General features: G+C 56.8%; 1 protein-coding gene across 1 annotated transcript; it reads left to right on the top strand.

Moving 5' to 3' along the window:
- Window positions 1-6,341: 6,341 nt before the first annotated feature.
- Window positions 6,342-16,823, top strand: LOC100074363 (cytochrome P450 2B4-like). The gene is made up of 9 exons (XM_029065896.2): window positions 6,342-6,553; window positions 10,360-10,522; window positions 11,120-11,269; window positions 11,665-11,825; window positions 12,132-12,308; window positions 13,298-13,439; window positions 14,701-14,888; window positions 15,015-15,156; window positions 16,022-16,823. The coding sequence occupies exons 1-9, from the start codon at window positions 6,377-6,379 to the stop codon at window positions 16,201-16,203; spliced, it is 1,482 nt and encodes a 493-aa protein (XP_028921729.1). The 5' UTR covers window positions 6,342-6,376; the 3' UTR covers window positions 16,204-16,823.

Below are 16,823 nucleotides of genomic sequence, written 5' to 3'. Positions count from 1 at the left end.
GCAGGGGATCCGTGGCCAGGGAGAGCCCGATCGGGATTCGACGGGAGCCACGGAGAGCCCGATGTGGTGGGGGGTGGGGCCTACTGGATAGAGCCCGGCTCAGGGAATCAGAAGGACCCGGGTTCTAATCCCAACTCTGCCACTTGTAGGTTTTAACCTCAGGAGAGTCACTTCACTTCTCTGGGCCTCAGTTACCTTATTTGTAAAATGGGGATTGAGACTCTGAGTCCCATGTGGGACAGGAACTGTGCCCAACCTGATTAACTGGCATCAACCCAACGTTTAGTACAGTGCCTGGCACATAGTAAGTGATTAACAAATAGCAATTTTTAAAAAAATGAGGGTTGCTGAGCTCTGAAGTGGGGCGTGGGCAATCAATGGTATTTATTGAGCATTTACTATGTGCAGAGCACTGTATTAAGTGCCTAGGAGAGTATAATTCAACAGAATCAGCAGAACACCTTCCCTTTCCATAATGAGCTTACATCAGTCGAAGGCATTTCTGGATCACCTTCTGAGTGCAGAACACTGTACTAACCGCTTGGGAGAGTGCATAAGGGAAAGCATGTTTCCTGCCCTCAAGGGACTTCAAGTCTACTGTGGGAGATAGACATTTGAATTACAAATGTGGGGGTTAATAGAGGTTTTAAGATATGTATGTAGGTATTATGTGGGCTATGATAATTTAAATAATTTATTCTCACTCTATACTCACTCCCCGTGAGAGCTCAATCCACCTCAAGGCCTCGATTCCCTGGTCTCCATGGTGACTCCCAAATCTATCTCTCCGTGCCTCGCCGCTGATCTCTTGCCCACATCCTACCTCTGGTCTGGAACGCCCTCCCTCCTAATATCCAGCACACCAACACTCTCTCCTGCTTCATAATATTATTGAAGGCCTATCTCCTCCAAGCGGCCTTCCCTGATTAAGCCTTCCTCTTCTCCTACTCCCTTCTGCCTCACCCTGACTTGTTCCCTTTATTCATCCCCCCCTCCCAGTCCCACAGTACTTTTGTCCATGTCTGTAATATCTTTATTTCTATTAATGTCTCTCTCCCCCTCTAGACTGTAAGTTCATCGTGGGCAGGGAATGCAACTGTTTATTGCTGTATTGTACTTTCTCAAGTGATTAGTACAGGTGCTCTGCACACAGTAAGCTCAATAAATACGATTAACTCACTGACTGGCTACCTCTCCTCTGTAATTTTGCATTCACTCCTGCCTCCAGGGCATATCTCTACTCACAACATCTTCCCTTTCTTCTCCATCCAATGTTGGTCCGGGCCCTTAACCTCTTCCGCCCTGACTACTGCATCGGCCTCTTCACTGACCTCCCTGTCTCCCGTCTCTTCCTGATTCCAGTCCACACTCTACTCTGCTTCCAGGATGCTTTTTCTAAAACATCATTCTGTGCCCGCCCCCCCCCCCCCTTTCCTCAAACACCTCCTGTGGTTGCCCATTCCTCATCCCATCAAGCGGAATCGACCGATCAATCAAACAGTGGTATTTATTGAACACTTACTGGGTACAGAGGACTGTACTAGGCACTTGTGAGAGTATGACAGAGTTGATGAGCACGTTTTATGCCCCCAGGGAACTTAGAGTCTGCAGAAACTCCTCACCATTGGCTTTAATCTTTCTCCCCTCTACCGAGCATCGCTCCTCTCCCACTCCCCCCCAGCTCACACGTTTTGCTTTTCTTGAGCCAACCTGTTCACTACGCCCCAGACTCTTGTCTCTCCCACTGATGACCTCTTGCTCATCGTCTCCCTCTTGTTTGACCCGGCCTCATGGTCCTGAGAGTCAGAGGACCTCGGTTCTAATTCCAGCTTCATCTGCTGTGAGACTTCGGGCAAGTCACTTAACTTTTCCGTGCCTCAGTTCCCTCATCTCCAAAATGGGGATTTAATACCTGCTCTTCCTGTGAGCCCTCTGTATTATCTGTCAGTTAGTCAGTCAGTAGTATTTATTGAGCACTTATTGGGTGCCGAGCTTGGTACTAAGTTCTGGGGAGAGTACAATACAGCAATATAACAGACACATTCCCTTCACACAGTGAGATGTCAGTCTAGAGGGGGAGACAGACATTAATTTAAATAAGTAAATTACCACCATGTACGTAAATGCCATGGGGTTGGGAGGGGGGATAAAGGAAGGGAGCAAGTCAGGGTGATGCAGAAAGGAGTTGAAGAAAAGGAAAAGCGGGCTTAGTCAGGGAAGCCCTCTTGGAGGAGGTGTACCTTCAGTAAGGCTTTGAAGAGGGGGAGAGGCATTGTCTGTCAGATATGAGGGGGGAGGGCGGTCCAGGCCAGAGGCAGGATGTGGGCGAGGGTTGGTGGTGAGACAGACGAGATCAAAGTACAGTGAGGAGGTTGGCATTAGAGCAACCAAGCGTGTGGGCTGGATTGTAGTAATAGAGTAGTAAGGTGAGGCAGGAATGGGCAAGGAGACTGAGGGCTTTAAAACCAATGGTGAGGAGTTTCTGTTTGACGGGAGACCCCTGGAGGTTCTTGAGTAGTGAAAGGTGATCTGAGTATTTCTGGAGAAAAATGATTCCGGCAGCAGAGTGAAGTCCGGACTGCCTAGGGAGAGACTGGAGGCTGGAAGGTCAGGGTGGGATAGGATAAGCGATTGGCTTCACGGGGTAGCGGTCTGCCCAGCGCTTAGGACGGTCCTTAACACGTACTAAATGCTTAACAAATACCGCAGTTATTGTTATCAGAATCATGGAGCTACCGCTTCAAATCCTCCGATCATCTTCAAAGCCTTTCTGAAATCTCCAGGTGAGGTTTCCTTTCCTCATCTTCCCATCCAACGTTTTTCCTCCCCCTGACTTTTTCATCACAGTAGACAGCACCACTGTCCTTCTTGCCTCACAAGCCTGTACCCTTGGTGCTATCCTTCATTTCTCTCTCGCATTCAACCCATATATTCAACTTGTCCCTAAATCCTGTCGGTTCAACCTTCACAACGTCATTAAAATCCGCCCTGTCCTCTCCATCCAAATCGCTACCACACTAATCCAAGCACTTCTCCTCTCCCTCCTTGATTACCGTATCGACTTCCTTGCCGACCTCCTTGCCTCCTGTCTCTCTCCGCTCCGATCCATACTTCATGCTGCTGCCCGGGGTCATTTTTCTTAAAAAACATTCAGTCCACATCTTCCCACTCCTCGAGAACCTCCAGTGGTTGTCCATCCATCTCTGTCCACAAACAGAAACTCCTGAGCATCAGCTTAAAAGCGGGTCAATCGCCTTGATCCCTCCTACTTCATTTCGCTGCTTTCCTACCAGAACTCAGCTCCACGCTCCACTCTTCTAATGCCAGCTCACTCACTACCTCAATCTCGTCTATTTCACCTCCAACTTCTGACCCACGTTCTGCCTCTGGCCTGAAACGCCTCCCTTCTTTATATCCGACAGACGATCACTCTCCCCCTCTTCAAAGCCTTTTGAAGGCTCACCTCCTCTAGGAGGCCTTCCCTGACTAAGGCTTCTTTTCCTCTTCTCCCACTCCCACTCAGTCCACCCTAACTGCCCTCACACGTCTCCCGTCCCAGGAAGCTGGAGCAGATTCGCGGGTTGGGGGTCTGCCCATCTGCCTTTCTACCCCTCTGTCCATTTATTGCTGAAGGGTACTTTCCAAGTGCTTAATACAGTGCTCTGCACACAGTAAGCGCTCAGTAAATACGATTGAATGAATGAATGAATCTTCTAGTCTGTCTGTGTCTGTTCACCTCAGCCTGCCTCTGAGTCTCTGTCTCTCTCCTCCCTGTCTTCTCTGTCTCTGGTGACCCTCGCTAGTGTCTCCACGACTCTGTCCATTTCTGTCTCTCTGGGACTCTCTGAGTGTCCCCACCCAACTCCATCTCCCTGTATCTCTGTGTCTCTGCTCATCTCTGTCTCCCTGGTTCTCTGTGTCCCCTCCCACCTCTGTCTCCCTGAGTCTGTGGGTATCTGACCGCCTCTCATCCCTGGGCCTCTGTGTCCCCACCCCCCTCTATCTCCCTAGATCTGAGCATCTCTGCCCACCTCTGTCTCCCTGGAGCTGTGTATCTCTGCCCATCTCGGTCCCCCTCCTGGGTCTCCTGCCGGAGGGCTGAAGCAGGGGTTGGGGTGGGGCAGGGCACTGTAGCAGCCTTAGGGAGGTGGCAACTGGATGTCGGGCAGATAGGGGGTGGGGATTCTGGCCAGCCTCCTCGGATACCCTGGCTTGCCACCTCTTCCAGGCGGTGGGGCCAAGGCCGGCCCAGGCTCGGCCTGCGTTCGGTGGCGATGGGTGACCTCAGGACGTGGTGGTGGACTTGCCTGACCTGGGAGTTGTTCGTTTAGATCACCCGGGGGCTCTCTGGCTCCGGGGCCCCGCCCACATGAACCTCGACAACCTCTCCCGGGGAGATGGGCAGGGAAGGGGCAGGGTGCCTTCCCTGACCGAGGCCCCGTTTCTCCTTTCCGCCCTCCCCCTGCACCCTCGGTGACCTTGGCTGTCTGCCCCTTAGACACTTCGATGCTCACCCCAGCCCACGGCACTTTTGGCCGTATCCATATTCTCTCCTATTTCTCCTACCTGCTTTAACGTCGGTCTCCCCCATGGACTGCGCGTTCTACCAACTCTGTTGTATTATACTTTCCCAAGAACTCAATAAATGCCATGGATTGATTGATTGAGTGATTTTGGGGGAGGAGGGGGAGAATGCTTTCGAGGGGCTTGGGGAGGAAGAGAAAGAGGAGGAGAAATAGGAGGAGGTGGAGAGGAGAGGGGACGGAGCTGGCTCCTCAGGGACTCCCCTTGCACCAGTGAGTGGCAGCTCCTTGAACCCGGTCCCGTGGCCCGGCGGCTCTCAGCCCGATCAGGGTGGCCTGGTCGGGGTGACCCGAGACTGCCCCTCTCCCTGCTCTCCCCACCCCTCCCAGTCAGGAGTCATTAAGAAGCCATCTCATCCATCCCCCTGCCCCTACCCCACGCCCGGTGATCAGACCTTTCTATTGACCTTGTCTCTCTGCTCTCTTCTTCGCCCCCCGATACCCCCAGCTAAGACATCAGGGGGCTGTACTCTCTGTCTAGCCTCAATCCCTCCCGCCACGGGGTCGGTCTGTTTCTCCTCGTCCTGGGCTCGGGAATGAGTCGGCAAATCCCCCCGCTCTTTCTGGTGTCCCCGTTACCCTTCCCCTCGGCGCCCGGGACCCTTCTTGAGGAGAATGCACCGAACCCCTGGATTTCTCAGTGGCTTCACCCAGGACCAGGGGCATGCAGGAGTGAGAGAATATGAATATCTGTGGACTTTGTTAAGTGCTTACTGTGTGGAGGCCCTGTGAGAAACGTTCAGATAGATTCAAGATCATCAGGTTGGACACAGCCCCTGACCCCCATGGAGCCCACAGTGTAAAGGGGGAGGAGAGCAGGTGCCTTAGACTCATTTTACAGATGAGAACTCCGTCTGGTGGATGTCCCGGGAGAGCGGACGCTGGGGAAATTTGGGGAGCCAGTCAGGAGCAGCCAGGCCTGGGGGACTGCATGGAGGGGGTGGCTGGGCTGCCTATTGCTTTAAAGGGACCCCCCGATACTCACGTCAGACCCCCTCAGAGCCTGACACCTGGCTAGCGTGGCTCAGTGGAAAGAGCACGGGCTTGGGAGTCAGAGGTCATGGGTTCGAATCCCAGATCTGCCACTTGGCAGCTGTGTGACGGGGGTCAGGTCGCTTCACTTCTCTGGGCCTCAGTTACCTCATCTGTAAAATGGGGACTAACTGTGAGTCTTACATGGGACAACCTGATTACCCTGCATCTACCCTAGCGCTTAGAACAGTGCTCTGCACATAGTAAGCGCTTAACAAATACCAACATTATTTTTAGAGAAGCAGCGTGGCTCAGTGGAAAGAGCCCGGGCTTGGGAGTCAGAGGTCAAGTGTTCTAATCCCGGCTTTGCCACTTGTCAGCTGTGTGACTTTGGGCAAGTCACTTCACTTCTCTGGGCCTCAGTTACCTCATCTGTAAATTGGGGATGAAGACTGTGAGCCCCACGAGGGACAGCCTGATCACCTTCTATCCCCCCAGCGCTTAAAACAGTGCTTTGCACATAGTAAGCGCTTAACAAATACCAACGTTATTATTATGATGATGATTACCTCCGCCTTCTCCCTCCCTCCAGTCCAGCTCCAAAGGAGCTGAAGGGGCGGGGACAAGAGAAGAATCTGGATGGGTCAGGCCTGGGCTGGACCTGAGAGCCCGGGGTGGGGACTTAGCAAGGTTATGCAACGGGAACGGGGAGGGGAGGAGTGGAGGGGAGCAGGGGGAGGAGCAGACGCTGACCCCCAAAGTATAAAAAACCGGGAGGTTCCAAGCCACTCTGCACCTTCCCCAGGGTACCGGGAGCCAGGATGGAGCTCGGTGGCTTGGGGCTGCTCCTGCTCGTGGTCCTCTTGGGCCTCCTGCTCCTCTTCGCCCGGAGTCGGTCAGCCGCCCGTGGCCGCCTGCCCCCGGGGCCCCGGCCCCTGCCTCTCCTGGGCAACCTGCTGCAGATGGACCGGCAGGGTCTGCTGAAGTCCTTCCTGGCGGTGAGCGAGGGGGACCAGGGGTTGGGGACCAGGGGTCGGGGTCTGGGGACAGGGGAGCAGACGCCCCGGCTCTACTCCCGACTAGGCAACCTTAACCTTGGAAACTGGTTTATGCGTCTGAACCGGCCGACTTTGGTCGCTCCCTATTGCCGGCAAACAGTGTCCGGGAAACGGGTCTGCCCAGTGTTTGAGCCAGTGCCAGTTAGTTACAGGGACACCTGTTTACTCGGATTGCAGCCCAAGGACTGAGGCCTTAGAGTCCAGAGGTCGGAGGGAAGGTGGACGGAGAAGGACGGGGGAAGCGAATCGACCTCTCCGGGCCGGGGCATCCCCGGCCTGCGGCCCCCGGGAAGCGGTGCGGTCTGGTGGCTAGAACCCGGGCTTGGGTTCTAATCCCAGTCGGCCACCTGTCTGCCGGTTGACCTTGGGCAACTCATTTCACTACTCTGGGTCTGTTACCTCATCTATGAAATGGGAATTAAGATATTGAGCCCCCAGGGGGAGGTGGACTGTGTGCAGCCTGATTTGTTTGTATCTCCCGCAGCGCTTAGTACAGTTCCTGGCACATAGAGAGTACTTAACAGATGTCATTTACAAAAAGACGGAGATGTGCTTTTTAATAAGGCTTTGAAGGTGGGGAGAGTGAGCTTCTGTTGGATATGAAGAGAGAGGGAGTTCCAAGTCAGAGGCGGGAGGTGGGCATGGAGATAGAGGAGTTCAGGGAACAGTGAGTAGGTTGGCATCAGAGGAGCAAAGTGTGCCGGAGTAGTAGGAAAGCAGCGAGATGAGGTAGGAAGGGGTAAGGTGATTGAATACCTTAAAGCCGATGAATAGGAGTTCCTGTTCACTGCGGAGGTGGATGGGCAACCCCTGGAGGTTCTTGGGGAGTGGGGAAAGGTGGGATGAACATTTCTGTAGAAAAATGATCTGGGCAGGAGAGTGAAGTATGGCCTGAAGTGGGGAGAGACAGGAGGCGGGGAGGTCAACAAGGAAGCTGAGATGGTAATCGAGGTGGGATAGGATGAGGGATTGGATAAACGTGGTTGCAGTTCGGATGGAGAGGGAAGGGTGGATTTTCCCCGGGATGCAAAGGTTAAACAGAAAGGATTTAGTGACACTGAATATGTGGGTTGAACGAGAGAGATGAGTCTTAGGATAATGGCTTGCGAGACAGGGAGGACGGTGGTGCCGTCCACAGCGATGGGAAAGTCACGGGGAGGAAAGGGTTTGGGTGGGAAGATAAGGAGTTCTGTTTTGGACGAGTTAAGTCTGAGATGCCAGTGAAACAACCAAGTAGGGATGACCCGAAGGCAGGAGGAAATGTGACACTGCAGGGGAAGGAGAGAGATCGGGGCTGGAGACGGAGAGCCGGGAATCGACCGCACAGAGATGGTGGTTGAAGCCGGGGAGCAGACGAGTTCTCCAAGGGAGTGGGTGAAGCTGGAGAATAGAAGGGGACCCAAAACTGAGCCCCGAGGGACCCCCACAGTTAGAGGGTGGGAGGCAGAGGAGGAGCCTGTGAAAGAGATTGAGAACGAGCAACCCGCGAGATAGGAGGAGAACGGGGAGAGGATGGTGTCGGAGAGCCCAGGTCGGGTCACGCTCCCAGGAGAAGGGGGTGGTCGACAGAGTGGGAGGCAACTGAGAGGTTGAGGAGGGTTAAGATGGAGTAATAAGGTTGGTATTTGTTAAGCGCTTACTATGTGCAGAGCACCGTTCTAAGCGCTGGGGTAGACACAGGGGAATCAGGTTGTCCCACGGGGGGCTCACGGTCTTAATCCCCATTTTACAGATGAGGTAACTGAGGCACAGAGAAGTGAAGGGACTCGCCCACAGTCCCACAGCTGACAAGTGGAAGAACAGGGATTCGAACCCATGACCTCTGACTCCAGAGCCCGGGCTCTCTCCACTGAGCCACGAGACCATCAGATTCCCAGAGGCACAGTCCAGGCAGGTCATCCGTCTCAGCACATGGGATTGAGTCGAGACATTCGTAATTTTGGCATCTGTTAAGCACTCACTAATACGCCGAGCATTCTCCTAAGCGCTGAAGTAGGTACAAGATAATCAGGTTGAACTAAGTCTCTGTCCCATATGAGGCTCTTGGGCTAGAGAAGAGGAGAACAGTTATTTAATCTGCATTTTAGGGATTAGAAAAGTGAGGCATAGGGAGGTTGAGTGACTTGCCCGAGGTCACGCAGCAGGCAGGAGGGCAGAGAATAGCTTCCTGGTGGCCTCTTTCATTCATTCATTCAATAGTATTTATTGAGCGCTTACTATGTGCAGAGCACTGTACTAAGCGCTTGGAATGAACAAGTCGGCAACAGGTAGAGACGGTCCCCGCCGTTCGACGGGCTCACGGTCTAATCGGGGGAGACGGACGGACGAGAACGATGGCGATAAATAGAGTCGAGGGGAAGAACGTCTCGTAAAAACCGATGGCGACTAAATAGAATCGAGGCGATGTACATTCCATTAAGAAAATAAATAGGGTGATGGAAATATATACGGTCGAGCGGACGAGTACGGTGCCGAGGGGATGGGAAGGGAGAGGGGGAGGAGCGGAGGGAGATGGGGGGAAAAGAGGGTTAAGCTGCGGAGAGGTGAAGGGGCGGTAGTAGAGGGAGAAGAGGAGCTCAGTCTGGGAAGGCCTCTCGGAGGAGGTGAGTTTTAAGTAGGGTTTCGAAGAGGGGAAGAGAATCAGTTTGGCGGAGGTGAGGAGGGAGGGCGTTCCGGGACCGCGGGAGGACGTGGCCCGGGGGTCGACGGCTTGGCAGAGGAAAGCCCTCCCTCCTCCAGCCCCCTGCCATCCAATCTCTCTGTCTGAGAAAGGCCAGTGGTCAGCAGAGGGCATTTCCAGCCAGTTGGTATTCATTGAGCGCTTAGTTGGTGCCGAGCACTGTGCTAAGCGCTTGGGAGAGAACACTACAACAATAAACGGTCACATTCCCTGCCCACAACGAGCTTACAGTCTGGAGGGGGAGACAGACATTAATATAAATTTTAGATATCGTCATAAGTGCTGTGGGACCTGGAGGAGGGACGAATAAAGGCCTGGAAGCCTCTAGCCCAGCCCCATCCAATGATCGAGAAGCGGCGTGGCTCAGCGGAAAGAGCCCGGGCTCGGGAGTCAGAGGTCATGGGTTCAAATCCCGGCTCAGCCGCTTGTCAGCTGTGTGACTTTGGGCAAGTCACTTCGCTTCTCTGGGCCTCAGCGACCTCATCCGTAAAATGGAGATGAGGACCGTGAGCCCCACGCGGGACGACCCGATCGCCTTGTATCCTCTCCAGGGCTTAGAAAAGTGCTTCGCACATAGTAAGCGCTTAACAAATGCCATCATTATTATTATTATCCCGTCCAACCCATGGCAGCCAGAAGCAGGTGGGCAGCTCGATGCCCGCATTCCCCGCTTCCTCACTCCCAGTTCTAACGGGCTTCAGCACCTCCCAGCGGGAATTCTGGCCCCGTTCTAGGCTGGGGGAAGCTGGCGGAGGCGGGGGCCAGAAGAGGGTGCAGGACACGGGGTGGGGGGAGAGTTGCCAGCTGGGCATCTCCCCGCCATGCCAGCTTGTGGGAGCTGTTGGGAGGGGAATGGAGAAGAGGGCGTCCAAAGACTCAGGATCTTGGGGCTAGAGTATTTTCCCCGACAGTTTCCCACGCCCCCGACGCACATGCTCCCAATCCCACCCCGAGTGACCCGAATGCTGTCCCACGAAGCCCGGGACCCTCCCTCCGGGCCCCAGAGCCCTGGGGAGGCCTTCCTCGGGGGCGAGGGAAGAGGCGACAGCAGAGCTTTGTTTCAAAGCTGCGGGACAAGTACGGGCCCGTCTACACCGTGTACCTGGGGCCCCGGCCGGTGGTGGTGCTCTGTGGCCTCGACGCGGTCAAGGAGGCGTTGGTGGACAAGGCTGAGGAGTTCAGCGGGCGTGGCAAGATCTCCATCATCGACAAAATCTTCCAGGGATACGGTGAGGGGAAGCCGGAGGGTGAAGAGGGAGTGAACAAGAGGATGAGGGGACAATAACACTTGGGTTTGGTGACCGGGGGAGAGACGGATATTGGGGGAAATGGCAGAAGGGAGACAGAGAGAGAGACAGTGAGAGAGTCAGGGAAGAGGAGAGAGACGTTAGCAGAGGCAGGGAAGGGGAGAGAGACACTAGCAGAGACGGAGAGGAGAGAGACATTAGGGGAAGCGTGCTAGAGGAGATGGAGGAAGGGAAGGGAGAGAGACATCAGAAGAGGGAGAGAGGCATTAGGAGAGACAGAAGAAGGGAGGGAAAGACATTAGGGGAGAAAGGGAGGGGTTACAGTGTGAAGGGGACAAGGAGATACACTGGGGAGATAGAAACTCAGTCGGGGGAACCTCAGAAGAGGAGGGAGGGATCCGTGGGTGGGGCCAGGGCACATCATTATCGTCATCCTCATCATCAATAGTATTTATCGATCACTGTGCGCAGAGCACTGTACTAAGCTCTTGGGTGAGTACGGTGAAACGGAGGAGGTAGGCCTGTTGCCCGGCCACCCAGAGCTCACCCTGGGGCCCCCCCTCGGGCTTCGCCCCGCAGGGGTCGCGTTCTCCAACGGGCAGCGCTGGAAGACCCTGCGCCGCTTCTCGCTGGCGACTCTGCGCGACTTCGGCATGGGCAAGCGCAGCATCGAGGAGCGCATCCAGGAGGAGGCCCAGTGCCTGGTGGAAGAAATCCACAAAACCGAGGGTGAGAGGCCCCGGGGCCCGGGACAGGGACCGATGGAGCCCGGCTGGGGGCCCGGCCCCACGATGACCCGCGGAGCCGCCGGGACCGACACCCGGAGCCCGACCTGGAGCCGTTCCGAAGCCTGAGCCCCCATCCGTGCCCACCCAACAGCCCCCCGGCCGGCGGCTCAGCCATCTCCTTGCACGGGGTGGTGGGCGGGGGGCAAGGGGAGGGTGCCCTCAGTCACCTGACCAAGGAGTTCCTCCCTGCAAGCCTCTGCGCAAGGCCCGGGAGGGGACTGAGAGAGCCGTGGGGAAAACGGCGGCATTCGCGTACCACCACCTGTGCCCAGACTGATGCGCCGCCTCCTGGGACCCCCTTCCCTTTCCTGATGACCTCCCCCGTTCCTTCTTCAGGGGAGCTCGTCGATCCCACCTTCTTCTTCAACTCCGTCACGTCCAACATCATCTGCTCCATCGTCTTTGGGAACCGCTTCGACTACCGGGACAAGATGTTCCTCACCCTACTGAGCATATTCAATGAGACCTTCACCCTCATGAGCTCACCCTGGGGGCAGGTGGCATTCGGCTGGGCGTGTCCTGAGGGCACGGGAGGGGAGGGGAGGTGGGGAGCGGGGCCCTCGGCCCTCTACCCTTCTCCGGGGGTGCCGCCTCACCGTCTGGAGAGTCGGGGAGGGGGCTGCCGGAGGCCCGATCGCCCGCCCCTCTCTGGTGCTCTCCAGAGCAGCATCTCCCGCCTGCCCACCCTCGATCCCTTCCGCGGCGCGGCGGGGCCCCGTCGCCCTGCGGGCACGGGGTGGGTCTCGGGTGGGCTCCGGGGTGGGCGGGGCTGAGGCGGGCTGGGCCCGGCTCTCTCCCGCCAGCTGTTTGAGCTGTTCTCCGGCATCATGAAGTACCTCCCCGGAGTCCACCGTCGTGTCCACAGCAACCTGGAGTACGTGAACAATTTCATCACCCAGCGAGTCGAGAGCAACAAGAAGTCCTTGGACCCCAACTCCCCTCGGGACTTCATCGACTGCTTTCTCATCCGCATGGACAAGGTACCGCTCTATGCTGTGAACCGTCCTGTGCTTCCGGGGGAACACCGGGGACCCCGACTCCCGGAGGCCTGGAGAGAATAATGATAATAATAATAATGGTATTTGTTAAGTGCTCACTCTGTACCGGGTACTTTTCTAAGCGCAGGGATAGAAACAAGCAAATTGGGTTGGACACATTCCCTGTGCCACATGGGGCTCCCGGTCTTAATCCCCATCTTATAATAACTGTGGTATTTGTTAAGCGCTTACTATGTGCGGAGCACTGTTCTGTGCGCTGGGGTAGGTACAGGGTAATCGGATTGTCCCACGTGGGGCTCACGTTTTTTAATCCCCATTTTTACAGATGAGGTAACTGAGGCCCAGAGAAGTTAAGTGACTCGTCTAAGGTCACACAGCAGACAAGTGGCAGAGTAGGGATTCGAGCCCCTGACCTCTGACCCCCAAGCCCGGGCTCTTTCCACTAAGCCACGCCGAAGTAACCGAGACGCAGAGAAGCCAAGTGACTCGCCCAAGGTCACACGGCAGACACGTGGCAGAGCCGGGATCAGACCCCAGATTCTTCTGAATCCAAGGCCCGTTCTCTATCCCCTAGATGCCGCTGCTTCTCTCGGGCCACGCTGCTCAAAGAGTAATGTTTCCTAGTGCATAAAGCATGGGCCTGGGAGTTAGAGGGACTTGGATCCTTATCCTGGATCTGCCACTTATCCGCTCTGTGATCTCAGACAAGTGACTTAACTTCTCTGGGCCTCCGTTACCTCATCTGGAAAATGGGGACAAAGACGGTGAGCCCCGCGTGTAAGCGCTCAGAGTAGTGTCTGGCACACGGTAAGCACTTAACAAGCACCAAAGGGAATAAACAAAGAGAAATGGGGCCACGTCCAGGGATGGGGGAAGGGAGGTGGGTGGTGGTGAAATCACATCGGAAGCTGCCACGGCACGCGGCCCAGGACAGGGTGCCCGGCTGACCCGCCGCCCTCTGGTCCCTGCAGGAGAAGGAAACCCTGGGCAGCGAGTTCCACATGCGCAACCTGGTGCTGACCACCCAGTCCCTCTTCTTCGCGGGCACCGAGACATCCAGCACCACCTTACGCTACAGCTTCCTGCTGATGCTCAAGTACCCTCAGGTGGCAGGTGCGTGGGCACGGGGCCGGGAAGGAGGCCGGGGAGCCGTGATGGGAGGCACGCTGGGAAGGGAGAGGGGGGGAAACCGAGGGCGGCTTCTTTCCCTGAGACCGGGGCGGTTAGGAGGGCCCTCCGATCGGGAGCAAACTTTTTGGGTTCCTGCCCTTCCTACTCACCCACCTTGACAAGCAGCGCGGTTTAGTGGAAAGAGTCCGGGCCTGGGAGTCAGAGGACCTGGGTTCTAATCCCAGCTCGGCCACTTGACTGCTGTGTGACCTCGGTCAAGTCAGTTAACTTCTCTGGGTCTCAGTTTCCTCAACAGGGGATTTAATACTCGTTCTCCCTCCTACTTAGACTGTAAGCCCCATGTGCGACAGGGACTGTGTTCAACTTGATTAACTTTATCCACCCCATTGCTCACACGACTGACACACGATCAGCTCTTTAGAAAAACCGTTTTTTTAAAAAAGCTTTTGGATCGGGGAAATCCAGGGAACTTTCTCCTGATTGGCGGAAGCCAGGAGATCTCTTTCTCATTCTGCTGACGGATCGAAGACCGAGACTCCTTCTGAGAAGAGAGAGCAGCAGCGTAGACTAGTGGAAAGAGCCCGGGCCTGGGAGTCAGAAGGTCCTGGGTTCTAATCCTGACTCTGCCTCATGTCTGCTGTGTGTTCTCGTGCAAGTCACTGCTCTTCTCGGCGCCTCAGTCGCCTCATCGGCAAAATGGCGATTCGATACCTCTTCTCCCTCCTACTCTGTTAGAGTCACGTGGGACCCGATGATCTTCTATCCGCTCCAGCGCTTAGTACAGTGCTTGGGACGTAGTAAGCACTTAACGGGAACCACAATTTATTATTATTCCGAGGGATGGTTGGTGCAGATCTTGATTCCAAGTTCCCGTGGACCTAGCAAAGATGAGTTCCCGGGGGATTGGAGAGGGTGTCCCGCTGGCCGCTACTGACAGGGGAAAACCACGCACTCTCTTGATTGGCCAGGGCGGGGAAGTGGGGGGATCCGGTCCCCCCAAGGGAGAGGTAGGTGGCACGGTACCCCCCCCTTCTCCTGCCTGCAGGAACAGTGGCTCTTCTTCTCAATCAGTCAAGCAGTCGACTGTATTTATTGGCTGTCGGTCAGTCAGTCGAATTTACTGAGGGCTTACTATGTGCCGAGCACTGCACCAGATGCTCGGGAGAGAACAACACAACAGAGGTGGGAGACACATCCTCCTCCCCCTTCTCCTCCTTCTCCTCCTCCTCCACTGGGCCCCCAGAGAAGGTCCAGGAGGAAATTGACCAGGTGATCGGGCAGGACCGCCCCCCGGGGCTGGAGGACCGGACCCGGATGCCGTACACGGACGCGGTGATCCACGAGATCCAGAGGTTCAGCGACCTCCTCCCGCTGGGCGTGCCCCACATCGTCACGCAGGACACCCACTTCCGTGGCTACTTCCTCCCCAAGGTGAGCCGGGACCGGCTGGGCCTCGGGGCTACCGTCCCGTTGGTCCACCCGGCACGGGACCTCTGACCTCCCTGGCCCCTGGGCCCGACCCGGGTGGCCTCCGCATGAGCCCCGCCCTTCTCCCAGGGCACAGACGTGTACCCCCTCCTGAGCTCCGTGCTGCATGACCCCCGACACTTTAAGAGACCGGACAGCTTCGACCCCGGCCACTTCCTGGACGCCCGGGGCAACTTCAAGAAGAGCGAGGCATTTCTGCCCTTCTCCACAGGTACCTTTGCCAACGCCGCTCTGCCCAGCACTGGGAGTGGGGGCCAGGGCTGGGACTGGGACGGACCTCTGAGGGCCTGGTAGCCTGGGAGGTCAATCTCGGGGGCAGGAGCTACCAGACCTAAGCGGGTCACTGCCTGGATGGAGTGCGGGGAGGGGGTTTAGAGACGGGGAGCGGCTCTGACTGGGGTCGGGGAGGGCCGTCGGTGCCGGGCCATTGCGCGGAGGTGAGGTGGGGAGCCGGGCCGCCCGGGACGGGGGGCGGCTTGGAGGAGGCGTTTGGGAGAGAAGCCAATGCTCGCGGTCTCCCCCGGCGCCTGATGCCGCCTCCAAGGGACAGATCCCGGGGCCGGTGGGGCCGTGAGACTGACCCCACCGGCCGGTCCACTAGTCGACGAGTCCCCACACGTCTCATCCGAGACTCCCCCTCGGTCACGTGACTGGGTAAGGGCACCCGGGACGCAAATGAGAAGCAGCGAGGCCTACCGGAGAGATCTCGTGCCTGGGAGCCGGAGGACAACGGGTTCTGATCCCAGCTCTGCCGATTGCTTGCTGGGTGACCCTGGGCAAGTCACTTCACTTCTCTGGGCCTCAGCTTCCTCAGCTGTAAAATGAGGATTCAATACCTGTTCTCCCTCCTCCCCAGGGGGACCAGGACTGTGTCCAATCTGATTAACTCACGTCTACCCCAGGGTTTCCGACGGTACTTGACGTAGGCTAAGCACTTGACAAGTACCAGAGTGAGGATGATACACTCTTCATGCAAACGAGCGTACAAATACCCCTCTGCACCCCGGAGCCCGGGGCAAATGCGGCCTGGGCCGGCTCCCAGCTGCTAGCCCCATCACTCCCTGTGCCCCGTGCAGGGAAGCGGATCTGCCTGGGCGAGAGCATTGCCCGCATGGAGCTGTTCCTCTTCTTCACCACGGTGCTGCAGAACTTCTCCCTGGCCTCGCCCGTGGCCCCCGAGGACATCGACCTCACCCCCCGGGAGAGTGGCATCGGCAAAGTGGCCCCTCCATACCAGCTGCGCTTCCTCCCCCGATAGTGGCTGGTGGGGGTGGTGGGGCCTCAGGGCTCTGAGTCTCCACTCTCTCCCTCCCCAGCCCGTTCCCCCCTGCATCCTCTTCCCCGACACTGTTTCCTCCCGTCGTGGGCCGCATCCCTCCCTTGACCCTCTCGGTGCCCCCAGGAGGGAGGCGGACTAGCTCTCGGTCAGCCCCAGGGGCCTCCGTCTGAGACTCGGCCACCCCCTGGGCCCCTTGGGGTCACGGCGGCAGAGGAGGGAGGGTCTTGGGCACCGAGATCGCGAATGGGGCTAAGATCTCCGGCCCTTTGCTTGTGCCAAGCACCCAGGGAATCCCACTACTTCGCTGCCTCGTCTCAGAGATCTGGAGAGCGGAGATGGGCGGCGTCGGGGTAGAGCAGCCCCCAGCGGGAGCAGCATCTGTGCCTGTTCATTGTTATAGTGTACTCTCCCAAGCGCTTAGGACAGTGCTCTGCACCCAGTAAACGCTCAAACAATACAGGTGACTGACTATGGAAGCCAGCGCTCGCAGCCCCTCCCAACATCCCGGTGCCGCGGTGGGGGTCCGGCTGGGCTGGGGGGCCGACCCCGGTCTCACCCGCCTCTGTACTTGGAAAGAAAGACCAGCTTTCATCCTCCAA

Source organism: Ornithorhynchus anatinus, chromosome 5 (genome assembly GCF_004115215.2).
Source record: "Ornithorhynchus anatinus isolate Pmale09 chromosome 5, mOrnAna1.pri.v4, whole genome shotgun sequence".
In the NCBI taxonomy this organism is placed as follows: domain Eukaryota; kingdom Metazoa; phylum Chordata; class Mammalia; order Monotremata; family Ornithorhynchidae; genus Ornithorhynchus; species Ornithorhynchus anatinus.
Note: the sequence above shows the minus strand (reverse complement) of the source record. Positions and strands in the feature narration are given on the sequence as shown.